The sequence below is a fragment of the Symsagittifera roscoffensis genome, chromosome 5 (assembly GCF_963678635.1).
Source record: "Symsagittifera roscoffensis chromosome 5, txSymRosc1.1, whole genome shotgun sequence".
NCBI classification, from domain to species: Eukaryota; Metazoa; Xenacoelomorpha; order Acoela; family Convolutidae; genus Symsagittifera; species Symsagittifera roscoffensis.
The window spans coordinates 28,644,295-28,660,443 of NC_087066.1; the positions used below are offsets into that span (position 1 = coordinate 28,644,295).

At 37.9% G+C, this 16,149-nt stretch overlaps 1 protein-coding gene across 1 annotated transcript; it reads right to left on the minus strand.

Moving 5' to 3' along the window:
- Positions 1-13,521: 13,521 nt before the first annotated feature.
- LOC134846889 (uncharacterized) lies at positions 13,522-15,947 on the minus strand. Its single transcript, XM_063864302.1, has 3 exons — positions 15,741-15,947; positions 15,203-15,298; positions 13,522-14,252 (listed from the first exon to the last, which is right to left on the minus strand). Exons 1-3 carry the CDS (start codon positions 15,783-15,785, stop codon positions 13,734-13,736), a joined length of 660 nt encoding a protein of 219 aa, XP_063720372.1. The 5' UTR covers positions 15,786-15,947; the 3' UTR covers positions 13,522-13,733.
- Positions 15,948-16,149: the final 202 nt, after the last annotated feature.

Consider the following 16,149-nt stretch of genomic DNA (forward strand, 5'->3'; position numbering starts at 1 on the left):
TGCATTGCGAAGGTATTTTCGTTGTTTTCTATTAGGCTGTTTAAAGTTCTAATGAGGGTTTGACAAGATCATAAGTGTGACAAGATCATAAAGACCGGTTTCCAGTGAACCACTTCGGTGTATATTTTCCTGGTGGTTTCTATTAGTTCTGGACAGGGGTTTGACCATGGGTCTTGTATTGTTCTGAGTTCTATAGTGGAAGACTCTCCTGAGTTTTGTGAGTGTGGGGCAGTGGAAGGGTGAGGGTGCATTTGGGGGAGCGTGGTTGTAGCTAGGGTTGGGGGATTGCATTCATGCTTGTCGTTAGCTGAATGAAATTGGGAGGTGCAGCGATGACAACTGCCTAGATGGTAAGTATACTGCCTAGATAGATACTGCCTAGATGGTAAGTATTGTAAATCTTCTCACACACGCCTCTATACTTCCAATTTCCCTTCTTTTTCTATATTTAGCTATTCACTCTCGCCGATCGGAATCTATATTCACTGCGGTGAGGGATTCCGATGACAAAAATCTGCTTTGCTAGTCTGCTTAGCTCCTCGGCTAATTCTGCGAGTTCGTTTGCAATATCTTTTTCAGGGACCGTGGAGGGCTCTCTTCCATCAAAAGCGTCGTTTCCCCCAATGAGCAAAACAATGGTATTGTATTTGTCCTTCGGAGGTAGGAAGCCTCCGACCGCAGCGATACGGGCTCCAGGTAATGACAAGATGTTTGTGTTTGGGAATTCCAAGTGTCGCGCCTGCAAATCTGGTATCAGAAGGTTCTTTGACGAAGATGTTTTGAAAATATAATATCTCCTGGTTGACATTTAGAGCGAGGCAACCATTGCTACCTCGAAAAATTCAAATTTATCTGAAACTATTTCATAGGTTTTTCAGGCAGTCAATTGCAGAAGTAACTTAATCTGAAACGTATTTATTTGCAGACTATGCAAAAATTTACCGCACGATCGACGGCGCAGAGTCAGCAAGGGATTTACAAAACGATCTTTATAGGCAAGAGGATGGACCGCGTCAAACTAAATTTATTTAACGATGATAAATGCAAATCGATGAATCTGTCAAAAAAAATAAACGAAGTACGAAAATACAGCATAAAAACAACCTAGAGAAAATGGAGAACGAGAAGAACCACGGGGTTTGGATTGACAGTAGCTATCTTTCGAGCAGCAATATAACAAAAAACAAAATGCAAAAAACGTAGCGACACTTATTAAAAGAAGTTTTGTGAAAACTTCCATTGCCTTCAATTTATTCTGGAATGTTTAACTAGTGTTGCCAAATTTTCGTAATTTTTCTGGGTTGCAAGGTTTATTCACCAAAAAAATACCGCTATCTCAGTTTAAGGTCGCCAATGGGCGCGCCGCTTCGTGACGAGAACCGGATCTATTTTTCGTATAAAGTCCTACTCCTACCCCCTGTTGGCAAGCTCGCAACATTGGCTTGACTGCGGTAGTTATTCAGCAGATTTCGTGAAAAAAGATACTCTTAAAAACTTGACAAGTGGACATTTTCATTGGTTTCATTTCAATATCTATTAGCGGATTTGCGGTTGAATGGACAGTCCCCATAGTGAAACCCTCTGCCAATTAAATCTTAGTTGTTAACTCGACCTGCTATTCACAATCTTAATTTCAAAGAAAGCAAGTTCACTTCATTATACATTTCATACCAAAAAATTTAATTGGCCTGAAACGGAACTTGGTAATTTAATACTGTTTTTGAAATCTTCTTCATTGTACACTTTAGCTTAATTGTTTTGACATATTTATTAAATAGATATATTTTTCTTCTATACAAAATGGCGTTCTTATGCTCGACGCGACCGTCAAAATTAAAACAGATTGAAAAGAGCCCACCATCTGAACCAATTGCTGATAACTATTTTCACTAGTCTAAAATGAAACAATTCCTTTCCATCCGTCGTTATTTGATCAGATAAACGGTCAAAATATCAAGAAGGCAGTCATGAGAACGCACGGATCTTATGGACCACCTGGCCTTGATGCAAATGAATGGAGACGTATTTTAACACACGTCGGGCAACAATCAGTTGAGATTTCAAAAACAATTGCTTGAATTGCCAAAAAATTGTCTACCGAAGAACTAAATCCAGAACTAACGGAACCATATAACGCATGTATGTTAATACCCTTAGATAAGAATCCATGAGTAAGATCCATAGGCATAGGAGAAATTATGCGTAAGATAATAGGCCGAACAATAACCAAATGCCCAAAAATAACTCATTTCGCTCGGTTCAAACTATCAACTCTTTCAAGCACAAAAATGTGGCCTTGACTCTGCGATCCACATGCTAAGAGATTAATACAGCAAAACATGCGCCGATGCTGCGCTGTGCTAAAAACGCTTTCAACTCGCTAAATTGAAAGTTGTCAATGAAAAACACCATCCTCGATAAAATTGTACAACTGGAAAAGTTTTTTGGCTACATTGTTAAAGCACCCAAATGCCAACTCATTGTCAAAGATGAAAAACTCGGTGAAGCAGAGAAAGTCTTCGAAAATACAGGAATCACTATAGAGGCAGCCGCCCGAGTGCTTGATGCAGTTATAGGAAGAGAATCTGTATGTAAAAAAAATCCTCGAATTGCAACAGAATGAGTAAATCAAAAATTTTAAAAAACTAACAAATGCGCTAAAAACTCCCACCAAAACCTTTATGCCTGCTATACTAAAGGAGTTCAAGAAAAGCTTTCATTTTTTTACCAAGACAATGTCTAACACTATGGAAAGCTTAGAAATATGTGAAAAGATTATAAGAGAACAACTCATAGCTAACCTAGTCGGTAAAGACACATTGAACCACCAGTTCCGAGAGATATCTTCGTTGCCCATTGAAATGGGCAGACTTAACATCAAGCTGCCAACATGAAAGCTATCTAGAATGATCTAATGGTCTAAGGAAACATCATTAGTACTGGAATCTCAAGATCTTGTTACAGCAAAAACACAGCAAGAAAAAAGATGTACAAAAATCAGAAAATTGAAAACTGATAGAACAAACCGAAAAAAAATCACACATCATTCACTCCTTAAAGGAAACAGATAAATACGCATCCGACCTGGCCTCTGAAAAGGGAGCCTCAAACTGGCTCAATGCTTTACCACTGAGCAGATACAACTGCAACCTGAATAAATCAGAAATCAGAGATGGTGTTTACTTAAGGTACGGATGGGAAAAGACCAAAACTACACTCACATGTGCATGTGGTGCTAATTGTAACTTGACACATGCGTTACACTGTGCAAAGGGCAGTTACACACACATAAGACACAATGAAATTAGAGACACATTCGCCAACCTCACGAACGAACGCCGCTCTGTCAACAATTAAATTACAATTGAAGATGACGCACGACTTCACATTAACGCAAACGGAATCTGAGGTTCACGATTCAGCCGCGGTTTGTTTGATTCAGATCCCATGCCAAACCATTGCGAAAACTGCATAAAGACGCATACAATTATCATGAAACGCTGAAGAAATCCAAATATCAGCAAAGACTTTTAAATGCAGAGCAGAGTAGCTTCTGCCTGTTAATTTGCGGATGCACCGGAGTAGCTTCTGCCTGTTAATCCAACAACTACGCAAACGATGCAACGATTAGCCGAAAAATTAATGAAAGAGAAAAAATCCATCCGGAATCTATAAACTACTAAAATAAGCTTCGCGCTCCTGAGGAGCTCTATACTTTGTATATAGAGAGTGCAAATTGCTGCGCGAAGTTCAGTTTATCCAAAATTCCATTAGCGCTATTGTAGAGGAAGGACGGCTAAGATGAAATAACATTACGGCAATGCATTTAATGATGATTTATGACTTCATTGATAAAATGATAGAGTTTGCTGATATATATGCTTTTTAATAACGCTGGTGTGGCCATATCCAGCCTGTGCACTTACCGTAACTAAATGAAAGGGCCTGGGCCTCTTTTTTAAATTAGCCTTTTTGAAATATTTGCTTTCAGATATTTGCCCTAGATCTATTTTGAATTTGAAAGAAAAAAATAACTCCTGCTACTCTAGGCGTTGCTAGGGAAAAATTAATTGAACATTGATGTTGGGGACCGATCGTTTAGCAGACCAAATTTTTCGAAAAAAATTGGAAAATTTTTTTAGCAGACAAAGGTCAAAAACTGATGCATGATTAATTGACACACACAAAAAAACGCTTAGTGTTGGGTCAAGCTTCCACGGTTAACAAAATTGTCTCTCGATTTGTCAATAAATATTTCAACTTTAAAAACAACTCTAAATTAGCGGCAAAACAAAGACTTACGCGCACAATATTACCCGTGCCGAATGGAAGCTCAGCGTAGCAAGCTGTCGCTATGTGCGAACTCCGATTAAAATTTGCTTTTTTGAGTTGATAACTGTTCTGAGTCTGGTAAAAGAATGGTCTAATAAAAAACCGACCTGCTAAAATCCCTAGAATTAAGCTAGTTATTTTTGTGCTGAAATCAAATCAGCCCCGAAAAATACAAAGGCAAAAAATAAATTACATCTGACCTTGAGGTTTTGTTAAAACTGCCCAAAAATTTAAAAACGATGAAAGATAGAAAAAATCCCAATTGACGATTAACTGATGTCAGTTAGCTTATTTTTTTGCGTTTGCACCATCTTGATATAGCCATTTGATTTTTGTTGTACTTATTATTGTGTCACAGTTTTAAGGCCATCGACCCAACTAATTTCATTTCGTTTTCGTTCACATATAAAAATTACCACAGATCTGGGACTCGGATCCCCAGACGACGTGTATATACTACTAAAAACAAGGCCAAAAACCAAAATTATGGACATTTTAAGTGGCAGTTAGATATCGGATCCATTAGACATGATTTGACTTTTTCCTCACTCTCATTATTTCATGCTCTTGAAAAACAATCAAAACCAAGTTATGTTCAATCAACTCAGCGAGTTACACTAACTAAATCGACCTTGAAAAACAGTCCTCAGGTTTATCCTCTCACCTAGAGATAAGTTTGTTATTTTTTCCTTTCATCTGCTCAGGAGGACTCGTATCCGTCTCGATTACGCAACTCAATCTTCCGTGTTCACTCGATCTCCTTCTCAAGTATTTTACGACGAGAGCGTATTGTTTCAGGAGGCTTTGTTTCAATATTTCAGTGTGCTTTCTGTCTTTTCTCGACACCGGCTGTTCGTCGTGAACTATCCGGTTGTTGTGCGTGTGACAGGTTGTATCCAATAAAAATTGCAAATTCAGCATTTCTGAGAACTGCTGGGTCCTAAATGGGAAAATTTGAAAACTCAAAAACCCAGACATTTTGACGCTCTTTTCTTCTACTTCCGTCCAATTAAAATGCCAATTGACGTTTTCAACATGCACCGGAAGGTTCGGCTGTGCCATTGCAAATTTTGCCCAAAAAATTATACCGACGGATACTAAAGCTACATACTATAACGACTAGCTAGCGCCTAAATGGAGCTTTACGTGCTGCTAAGCGTCTTCGTCATAGCAAGTTCAATCTAATTCTTGTAAAACCGAGTCGAGGATATCGTTACAACTTGAGCGCTATCAGCCGTAACGCGCAAATTATTTGAGTTACATGAAAAAATAATAAGCTTATGGCTGAATATCAGTATCCCCAGACCACGTGGTCACTCGGTAAAACAGGGCTACTAAATTGTGACTACTAAAATACTATATTACTATTGTTTTTGTTCAGTAAAGAAAACCATCCTATTAATCGGAGATGTATCGACCCTTTCCCATGTTAAATAATTTAAATTCAGGCCATTCCGTGAAGCTAAAAAATGTTAAAAACACAACTTTCAGTCACAGTTCCGGACCTATCCGGTTTCTTCAATACTCGGAAAGAAGCGTCTTTTTCACAATCAGAAAATTTTGCAATATTTTTTGTCAGTCTTCCCAAATCTTTGGATGTGCTCAGTATTATTCGTAACAGTACAAAAGTTACAGTTTAGAGTGTCTTTTTTCGAACATTGATGATTCTCGCTTTTTCTGTTTTCCTGTTTCTCTTGTACAGGATCTGTCCAATTCCAATCAGCAAAAAATGTCGGTTTAATTTTCGCGGTTTTCAGTTTTCGGAAAACTTCAAGGTGGTCACTTTTGTTTATTTTTGAACAAATTTTTAAGAATAATTACTACGGTTCAAATCGATCTTTCCCAATATGTTCATTTTAGCAAATAAGACTGTTAATTGTCAAAACCAGCTTATCTTGCGATCCAACAACTATAAAATAAATTTCGTTTTGTTGTGTGTTTTTGATGTCATTCTGGTCGAATGGTACACACTCTCCGGACAACTTGTGTAATGTCCTCATTGAATTTCGAGTAACTCATCAAAAAGGTACAGTGCCATTGAACAGAAATTACAAAAATTAAACCAAAAATAAATTTATCTACACCATATCGACTCACCATGTGCTAAAAATGGCATTGTATTATATCGTTATAACCTTCTAACCGATTCATTAATCTACCCTTCAAAAATGTAACCTAAAATAAAATAATTTTCTGATTTCTTGTCTCCTTGTCGCACATTAAAATTTTTCTCTCAAAATTAAAATCACCTTCTCCGAGAGATCACTCAAGTTTCTTCAGATCACCACAAAGCAAACAGTTCTCTTAATTGATTAAAAACAACCAGGCAGGCTGGCATACTTTTAATCTTTTCTCCATTCAAGCTTCTCTGAATAAGTAGTAAGTGTCCACAAAAACACTAACAAAATCACAACGCAAAAAACATAATCGCAGCAGTGATGAAATCTAAGTTAATTAAATTTTCTTCTTCAAGTTTCAAATCTAAAATTGGTTAGCTCGGTTGCCCATTTGAGTTTTTTCATACAAGTCAATTTTTGAGATTTCATTTTTTGATTGTTGTTATTTCCTTGTTTACAGCTTTCTTTTAATTTTTGTAGTTTAAAAATTCTACAACTTCGAAATATTTCTAGTCGTCTTCGCTTCTTGTCATTCGGCGGTTATTAATGCTCCATCTCCTCTTCTTGTGACATCAACTCTGTTTTCTCGGTTTCAGCGTTTTGCATCGACTTACATTAGTGACCATTCTCATGCTGTTGGAAGCAGTCCTCCAACACCCCTGCTCTTCTACCCTCTGTTTACATCAAGGTAGAGGATCCACAGTAATCTTCTTGTTTCTGCAGAAGCTGTTGTGGAGGCGCAACTTCACTTCTCTCTAGATTTTTCTTCAAAATTTCTTCTCTTTCTTTTCTGTCACAATTGGTTGTCTTCAAAGTCCTGATCACTGCTGTGGTTACCGCATTCCGCAAAACTCATTTGAAAGCTTCTATTCCTATATTCAGCTGATACGAACTGAACACTCTGATGGGCTGCAACATATGCTTTTTAGCATATTCATACAACAAAACAGTCATGTTGGCTCTGAACCATGGCATCAGTCATCTTCAGCCAATATTTTCTATAATTCCGTCGGACTATTCAAGTTTTTGCTAATCTTCTCGAAAAGATCTAAATCTTTTAGACAATTAAGTGTTCCGACTGTTCTTTAGTCGGTGCTTCCTGTCTGTGGTTTTTTGTCTTACATGAGCTTCCACCAACCTAATCGCCATCAAAAATCCATTTATTACTATCGTTACGAACTGCGATAAGTCTGGTAAACCCATAGAGAGCAGCTCTTCAAGATCCCAATTCAACACCAGATTACTACTCCCGGGATACCACCATGTTTGGAGGAAACAGTGGCATGGGAATTCATCATGCGTTAATATAATGCTCCTCCAGTTTCGTTGCCCGACTCTTCCAGTAGTGATTTCACTTCCATCATTATTCGGTGAATCTCATCAATATCATCTATTGCAGTGTAATCAGTCGCTGCTGATCCGCTCTGCGTTTGTCTCTCGAAATCACTGAAATTTCAAATGGAATATCCATAAACTTCTTCCCAATTATCGCTTTTAGCTCATCCTTACTTTTTTCTGAAACTGCAGCAAAAATCTTACAAGGAACTCGAACTTTGGCACTGACACATCCACTGCCACGAAATGTACTGGATATTGGCTTGGGAACATGGTAACCACATTCGAACCTACTAGGTATAGAGCTCAAGACGGCCTATGATATTCTTCGCTCTGCCTAATATTTAGTTCCAATTGTATCACTTCACTCCATTTTCCGAATTATCTCTGCTCATTCTGTAAAACTGTGACTCCAGGCAACCAAACATGATGTAGAATCCTAGTGCAGCCACTAATTTGACTTCAGTTCCTCCATGATAATCCGCTACTAACTCTGTTTCCATTTTTGTCGCCTTCGTCAATTTCCAAACCAGATCATTAACTGCTTGTGCTGCTTGTGCTGCTTCATTCAGCCCAAACCTCTACAGATAGGACCTTATAGTCCGTAGACTTTTGCCAGAGAGCTACCAAGTTCACTCCATTTTTCCGGTTCCTAGTCAGGCAACTTCTTAGTTTTTTCTCGGTTGATCCAAGAGGCTGCAGTTAGCAAATCGTAGAAAATGTTCAAGTCTTGCAATTTACAAACAATTTTTAGCTCTCTTTGGATATTTTGTCTCGCTCGCAATATTGCATCCGGGTTGGAACTTGGGCACCATGATGACCTCAATACTTCCCGCACGACTACCCAGCTTGTTCTCAGTAATAAATCTGATAACCCAATCCAAATTCTCCTCTGCTAGCAGATTTCTGTGTAGAATGTGCAGTCACCTTTTTTTTTCAATACAAGTCCCACTTTGATTTTTTAACTTGCAATACTTATTAACGTTCCAGACATCCGGAACTTTAGTAACAATACTTGTTCATTATCTAGGTATCAATCAGTATAACTTCGTTGATGAAAGAGTTATAGGCAATTCCAAAACTCCCCATTTATAATGGCATGACTTCCTGATCGGTCCAAAGCTTTCGTTGGTTTTCCCATAGATTCTTTCGTGAGTCTAAGTTCTTTGATGAAAAATCTTCTGATCTGATCTATCTTCCTCCGAGTCTCCAAGTCTACTAGTTCTTTCATGTTCACCTTCAATGGCTTGCTCTGATGAATTTCCAGAAGTACTTGTATGAGTAACTGCCTTCCAGGGTCACTGTCCCTTTTCAGAACCTCGCACAGGTGTTCAACGTTGGTGCCGATATTTGCTCCAATATGAACCTGAGAAAACAGAGCGTCCTTACCGTTCCTTTGCATATTATCAGGTCCTGTAGATGAATTTTTTTAAACACTTTTTCCTCCTTTGGGCTTTTCCTTTCTTCCGAGCTGTTTTCTCCTATCGTCAATCTCGCCATGCACCAGGTGAGTCTGAGTTGCAACTCAGTACTGACATACGGTAGAGCTATCAGAGCATCTATTTTTGGGGTAATTCGCACTTGGTTGCTCAAAATGACATAACAATAATGCCCACTATGCTAAACCCGTGAGTTGGTCCACAGTTTCCGAGCGCTTTTACATTGATAATAGTGTTCCATAAGCTTTCTATTACATTTTCGTGTCCATGATGATGCCTTCTAGATGACACTCCAAGGTTACTTTGTTTTCTAGAACCATTAGATGCCCCTATTGCCGTACTCCTATTTTCCATCATTTCCATGTATCCATCGGTGGGCTCGTCTATCGTAACTGTCACCGATACTGTGTCAATCGGTTTTATTCAACCGGAGTTAGCTGTCCTATGACGCTTTTTTTCCCGTTGTTCATGCTCGAAGGCTTGAATTCCCCGAGGGTACTTTTACCACACTGATTCAAAATCTTTATCTCTAAAGTTGCTCCCCTAAGAATGCGGTCACCTTTTTGGTTTTTAGCTGGCTGATTTTATTCCTTTATCCTACGTCCGTCATCTTTGAAGTGCCTTGCGATCTGTCATTGCCATGTCTTATGATGACAGCTTTCTCTACTCGTTTTCTTTGTCATCACTGGTTGTTCAGGCGTCAACTTCGTTTTTCCAGCTTTCTTCCCATAACCTTGTTGCCCAATTTCATTTTCATGTCGTTGATCTTCTCAAACACTAGTTCGCGTCCTGGACAAATACACTACTTTGTCGTTGCTTGCTTTCTTGACAAGTCAGTTCGGACAGGAGAATTGGTTTGACTCTTATCGGTAGCAGAATCATTGAATATTTTGCTCATTTTTCTTCACACTCATCTAATTTTTCGAGGATTTCCTGCATCAGAGTTCTTTTGAGACATGTTTTCAGCAACTATTGGGTTCCGCAGCAGCACTGTATTATAGTCGAGATCTCCTAAATGCAAGCGACTCGATTCAGTTCACAGTCAGTCTTGTTTTCCTGATCACGGTGGTGAAATTCCCACTCTTCTTCCGGTAGAGTTGCAACGAAAGGTTATTGGGCTGCTTTCTCTATCTTTCTCGTGCGTTGTGATTCTGTCAAGAGCTTCGTTGTCCTTCTTCTAATTTTGTCAGGAGAGCTGCTTTCCAGCATATGACGAAATGTATTCATAAAGGCTGAGGGAGTTTCCATCTTGGAAGATTAGTTTTCCGCTGGTTCAGAAGACTAGTCTTCCGCCACTGTCTCCACTTCTTCGTACATATCGAGAAATTAAAATCCAGGACTGAAGTGCCACCTAATGATGCCCTAATTTTATCATCTTTTTCCGCTTGGTTGGGTCTTGATCCATCGGTTCTTCCGCTTGACGATCCTCCTGGTCTTCGCCCTCTTGTTTTCTATTCGGTTTTGATTCGAAAGGTCCTGGCTCATTGTCTTTTGTACTTTTAGCAGGGAGTTTAGACACTATCAACTCAGCAGCCGACTTGTCTTCATGCTCTTCGCTCAGCTTGAACTCAAATTCTTCCCAGCCAAATGGCCAAAGGGCATCTTTAGTCAAACACCTTCCACTCGTTACGATTTCCGCTCTAACAATTAGAATAATTAGCGCAGCTTCTTGAAGATCAACTGTTTTTATCCTTATGGTCGGCGTAAGATTCACTTTAGTCTATTCTCCATCGAACCTTCCGGGCTTGTGAGTCAGGGCATTGCTCATTCTCCTCCTAGACGCTTCCTCTAGGCACGCAACTTGAGTGCTATGCAACACGGCAGCGTTTCTGCCCACAAAACAAGGATCCAAGGAGCCAGAAATTTTTGCCATTCTTCCCTCATCGAGTTCATTTGCCCTCAGTCAGTTTGCGTATGTTATGGAGTCTGCTCCGAGCAATAGTCTTCGAAAAAGAGAATTTTTGTGTTTTCTTTCGGCACTTTCTTAAAGTCACCCCAATGTTCTGTTTCCTTTCTGATGCACTGCTAGCAATCTGTGGACTCTCGTTATCTTGCCGTCCGTTTTATGGTGGGGTCAGAGGTTCCACAACTTGGGAAATACTTCGATAAGTCCTCTTTCTACCTACCACATCCTATCACGGAAGTGGTTCTTGAAGTTGACGGCCTTCATTTCAGGTTCAGCTATTTTTCTAAATAACAATTCCTCACTCATGGCTTCACGCAAAAAATTTTGTGCATACCAATTGAGACTGATTCGTCGACTACTGAGATGTGGTTCAGGTGCAGCACCGACCTCCAGTACGTTGCTGACTTTAATTAAACGGGAAAAAAGTGCCCTTTTTTGTAAAAAAGAAAACTCACTCCCTACCTAAATTCATAATATTAGGTTTTTTTTTACACTTTTCACATTCTTGACAGAATTTAATGATCAGCTGTATCAAATGCTTTGTTTAGATTGAAAAACAATCATTTTCATCAAGTTTTTTATCTGTAGGGCTCTTCATGAGCTCTGTAAAAAAGTCGAAGCATGAAAACAAGATCCATTTGGCCGAAAACTAGTTTGTTGCGTTCATTTTTTGTTGCGTTCTCGCACGTTTTTTTTGCAATATAACATATTATGCTCAATTTTTTCTTAAAACTAGTTTTTCTAGAGACTCGCATTTTTCAAGTAAAGCTATCAAAAAATTGTAGTCGTAATTGAATCTCGAATGGAACAATTTTCGAATTTGTAGATACGTTCATCTAAGTCATTGATTGCATTTATATTCAGATATCAAGTACAAAATAAAGAAATCATAAAATTGAAACTCACGATTTCAAAATTTATGAAAACTTGCCTTAGCTGCTTGAATTTATTTTTTATCCGGCGTCTAGGAAATCTTCTCTAGAATCTGGTGTTTCAACTGTCGGCTTCATGTTTTTTATTAAGAGTTTACAAAAATATGAAAGTTTTTTGTCATACAAAACTTTAAAAGCAAAAAACTGCAATGGAGGGTGTACCTTAGAATATAACTCAATGGCAAGCGAAAATGTTTCTTGACTTTCCTTTAAGGTCTTTTTTTTGTTTTTACTGAGCGCTGCCGAAATTCATTGTTAAATTACTTCTTTTAGCATTTCAAAGCGTTGCACCAAAATTGGTGCCAAGTCAAAAAATTTAAGGTTTCCCGGTCAAAAACAAAATTTTAGTATTGGACCAAAACAGGAATTCTATAGAAAAACTTGGCCGTCAGAATTTGAAACTGCTCCACCCTCGGTACGACGCTACCTTTTATGTTCTATTTTTTAGTAGCTTTAGGGGCTAGAGGGCCCCTAACATCAATTCTAGTTACCAAAAGTTTTCGACCAGGCAATCTTCGAAAACTATTTCTGGCTGACCAACTATTGTGTGTTCATTCGGCGTTTCATACTATAAAGAACCATAACATGTTTTGCAAAATGTTCTGTGCTTAAAGGCGGATTTTTGAACACTGAAGCCAAAAATGTTTTTTTTTAAAGTTTGTTAGGAACGGATTTGATCAAAACTCGCATTGATCCGGTGCGCTCTCCCCTCTCTAAAATAGCATTTATTGGAAGCTTGGTGGTTTTTCGGCACGGCTCTAAATTTCAAAATGGCTGACCTAAACAAAAAAACCGCGCCTCTCCCGTCAAAAAAATTTGTCCACGCCAGTTTTCAATGAAGGATCAAAAAATTTTGCAAAAGATTTGCAAAAAAGTTTCGTACATTTAATCCATTTTTCTTGTCGTTCAATTACAGATTCTGGGACCTTGTTTTCTTGAATTATTTATTTACATTTAAAGGATTTATTAGGAGTGTGGGAAGTTGAGAGCCGACTTTTTCAGTTCAATCTGAATCGAAATCATGTTATATTTTTCGGTTGGGTCGTTTTGACTTTCTTTTGTCAATAGCCAAAGATGGTACAAAACTATCATGACAGAAACATCTTAAAATAACATAACGTCATTATCATTTGACCATTTGCGAGTTTTCTATTTCTAAAGCCAAAAATGAAAACCATTTATAAAAGAAAACAACAATCGCTTTTCATAAACAAGGAGTGAAAAACTGAACAAATCAACCAAAAATCGAGAAGCAATCTTCGATAAGAACATCGATCTTCCAGTTCGATAAATAGCAAGACTACAGTCTGGGTAGAAGCAATGATTTAATTTGACAGAAAAGACTATTGATGTTGTGATCTGAAGTCATTGTAGTCGCATATTAAAACATTTTCAAGCGAATGTAAGATATTCATCGTGAAGACTGTAGTAGTAAAAGACCGCCTTTGTTCTAGCAAGTGAACAGGTCCGTCGCGAGGTTATGTTTTTTTGCTAGCAAAAAGTTTTACATGGTAAGGTGAGGAGAAGAACATGGATATAAAAAATGATAACTGGAGTCAAAAGCGCTCGCAAAAAATGGGGAGTGATTTTGAGTTTTATTGCAAAGAGATTCATAAAGTAAACTGAACAGTCATTAAAATTGGAAATAGGGTAGGATTTAAAATTTTGGGTTTTAAAAAGGCCTCCAAAAGCTTTCCGATCGAAGCCTCTTCTTTTGAGCATTTGGATTCCTATGCATCTCTTTTTTACTAAGATTTGTGGATGAAGATATATCTGACAAAACAGTCGAAGTACTCCGTGAACTCTCGTCACTTTCAAAAACTCGAACTTCGGGCTCGGAATCTCCCTCAAACTGTTCAAAACTGCACTGGGAAAACTGCGCTGCGCGTCTAGTGTGTGGTTCGGAAGCTTCTAGAATATTTCCGGACGTAATCGGAAGATTATGCTGGAATCCGCTGACATGTTGAAATTTTAATTGATCTAGAAAATGATGCTGACTGTATTGTGACGTCATAACTTGGTTGGCATGAATAGGATTTTGATTGACAGTTGTGATTGGCTGCTGTGTTGGGGATGTGTTGATTGGTGGGTAAGTAGGAGGGGCACAACCGAATTGTCGTGCGGCAATGAAGTCGTTCAGAAATTGGACTGTCACTTCTAGAACATCTGCTTTTTCCAGTTTTGTGTAGGCCTGAAGAAAGTTTGAAATATTAAAACTCTAAATTTTTTTATGCTAAAGTTTTGAAAAATTATGGTGAAAAGTTTTGCGTTTCTAAAAACCTAATCATCGGAATCGAGAAGCTAAATAATTACGGTTTGCGCGGAATTCGTAACAGACGGTATTTTATTTCAACAGGTGATTCCAGAAACCCATCCCTTCAATTACATGTTCACTGATAGCTTCAAATGATGAAACAAGAGAATCTTTGAACAGTTTTAGAAAAGCTTGAACATTTTTTTTGCGTATCTGTTTTCTAAAATCATAGTTAAAGTTCCCCCTTCCCCTATTGCCAAAAGGGGGAAACTTATTACAAAGTACCAATAAATTCGCATATGCTGAAGGACTGAATGAGTTGTTTAAACGAGTTGAAAAATTTAGTATAGGAGGGGGCGGAAGGTCCAGCCAAATTACCAGAACACTACAAAAGCATTTGACTCTAAAATCTGAAGAATAAATTCTTCTGTAAAGGGGTTAAATTTGGGTTATTGATGCAATACACATTAAAATCTATCTTGGGGAACTGGTGCCATTTATGGGAAAGCGTGAAAGGTAAAGCCCTAAAAACTGAATAGCCTATGTTTGATTGGCAGATCCTAAGAATTATCACCTGAAACGACATCACGACACTATATTTCATAAGTTACGAAAAAGTTCATCAAATTATTACGAAACTAAAGTTTGGTTATAGAGTATAGATTATAGCTGAACAAAGTTAGCCCCCCTCTAAAAAGTTGTCTCTAAGCTCGAACTTTCAGCCAATCTTCTAAATTCGTTTGTTTAGTGGGTTAAATTTGTATGTTTAGAGGGGGACAATGATATTAATTTGTTCCGATTTCCGTGTGGTCAAACTGTCCACAAAAAAGGCGTTTTGCTAATTGATTAGTTAAAATGAGAGAAGCAGTTTAAAGAAATAAACTCACCGACTTGCCGAGTACTCTGAGGATGGCGTCTCTCAGCTGGTTGAGGTTGTCGTTGATCCGAAGACGACGTTGCTTCTCCACTTGTGGTTTCCTCGACTACAATTGATAAAAAATCTTCAAATTACGAAATTGATTTTTGGGCTTAAAGTATACGTATTCCTAGATTATCACGTTTCTATCAAACTTCGAAGCTTCCGAACAAAAATTGGTTTTCACATTGACACGATGCGTTTAGTTATAATAATGCGAATCAGTGACCCAAATAATGCTTTTTTGTTAGTTTATTTTTAAGTGGACTTTTTTTGTTTTGTTAGCCGCCTTCAATGCCGGGTTATAAGCTAGTCGAGTAATTATTAATTATATTTGCAGAACTTCTTTAGCGTTTTTCGAAATTAATTTTGATACCAACAAACTGATTTCAAACTTGCAAAATGGACAACTAACACACTTGTACATAACGAAGTGGATGATTGGAATTTTATTTATTGCTTTCAGAAACTCTATAGCGAAAAGCATACGTTTAAAAAAAATCACTCACCTTTTTGTATGTATTATCATAATCATCAACTCGATAGGATCTCATTCTTCGGTAATTCTTCGGCTCAAGGTGAAAGTGAGTGACCTATTAACCAAATCGAATGCTCTAATCTAACCAAAAACTTGAATAATTATTAATTATTTTTGAGGAATTTCTGTAATGTGCGTCGAAAATAGCTTTGATACCAGCTGATTTCAAGAAAACCAAATGAAATTTATAGCTAGTCGAGTAAATATTAATTATTTTTGCAGAACTTCTTTAACGTTTTTCGAAATTAATTTTGATTCCAACAAACTGATTTCAAACTTCCAAAATGGACAACTAACCGTAAATTGGATATTAATTCCGAATCCACTATACCCGCTTAAAATTATACAAACAAGATTAACAATTGGGGCTAATGAGCTAG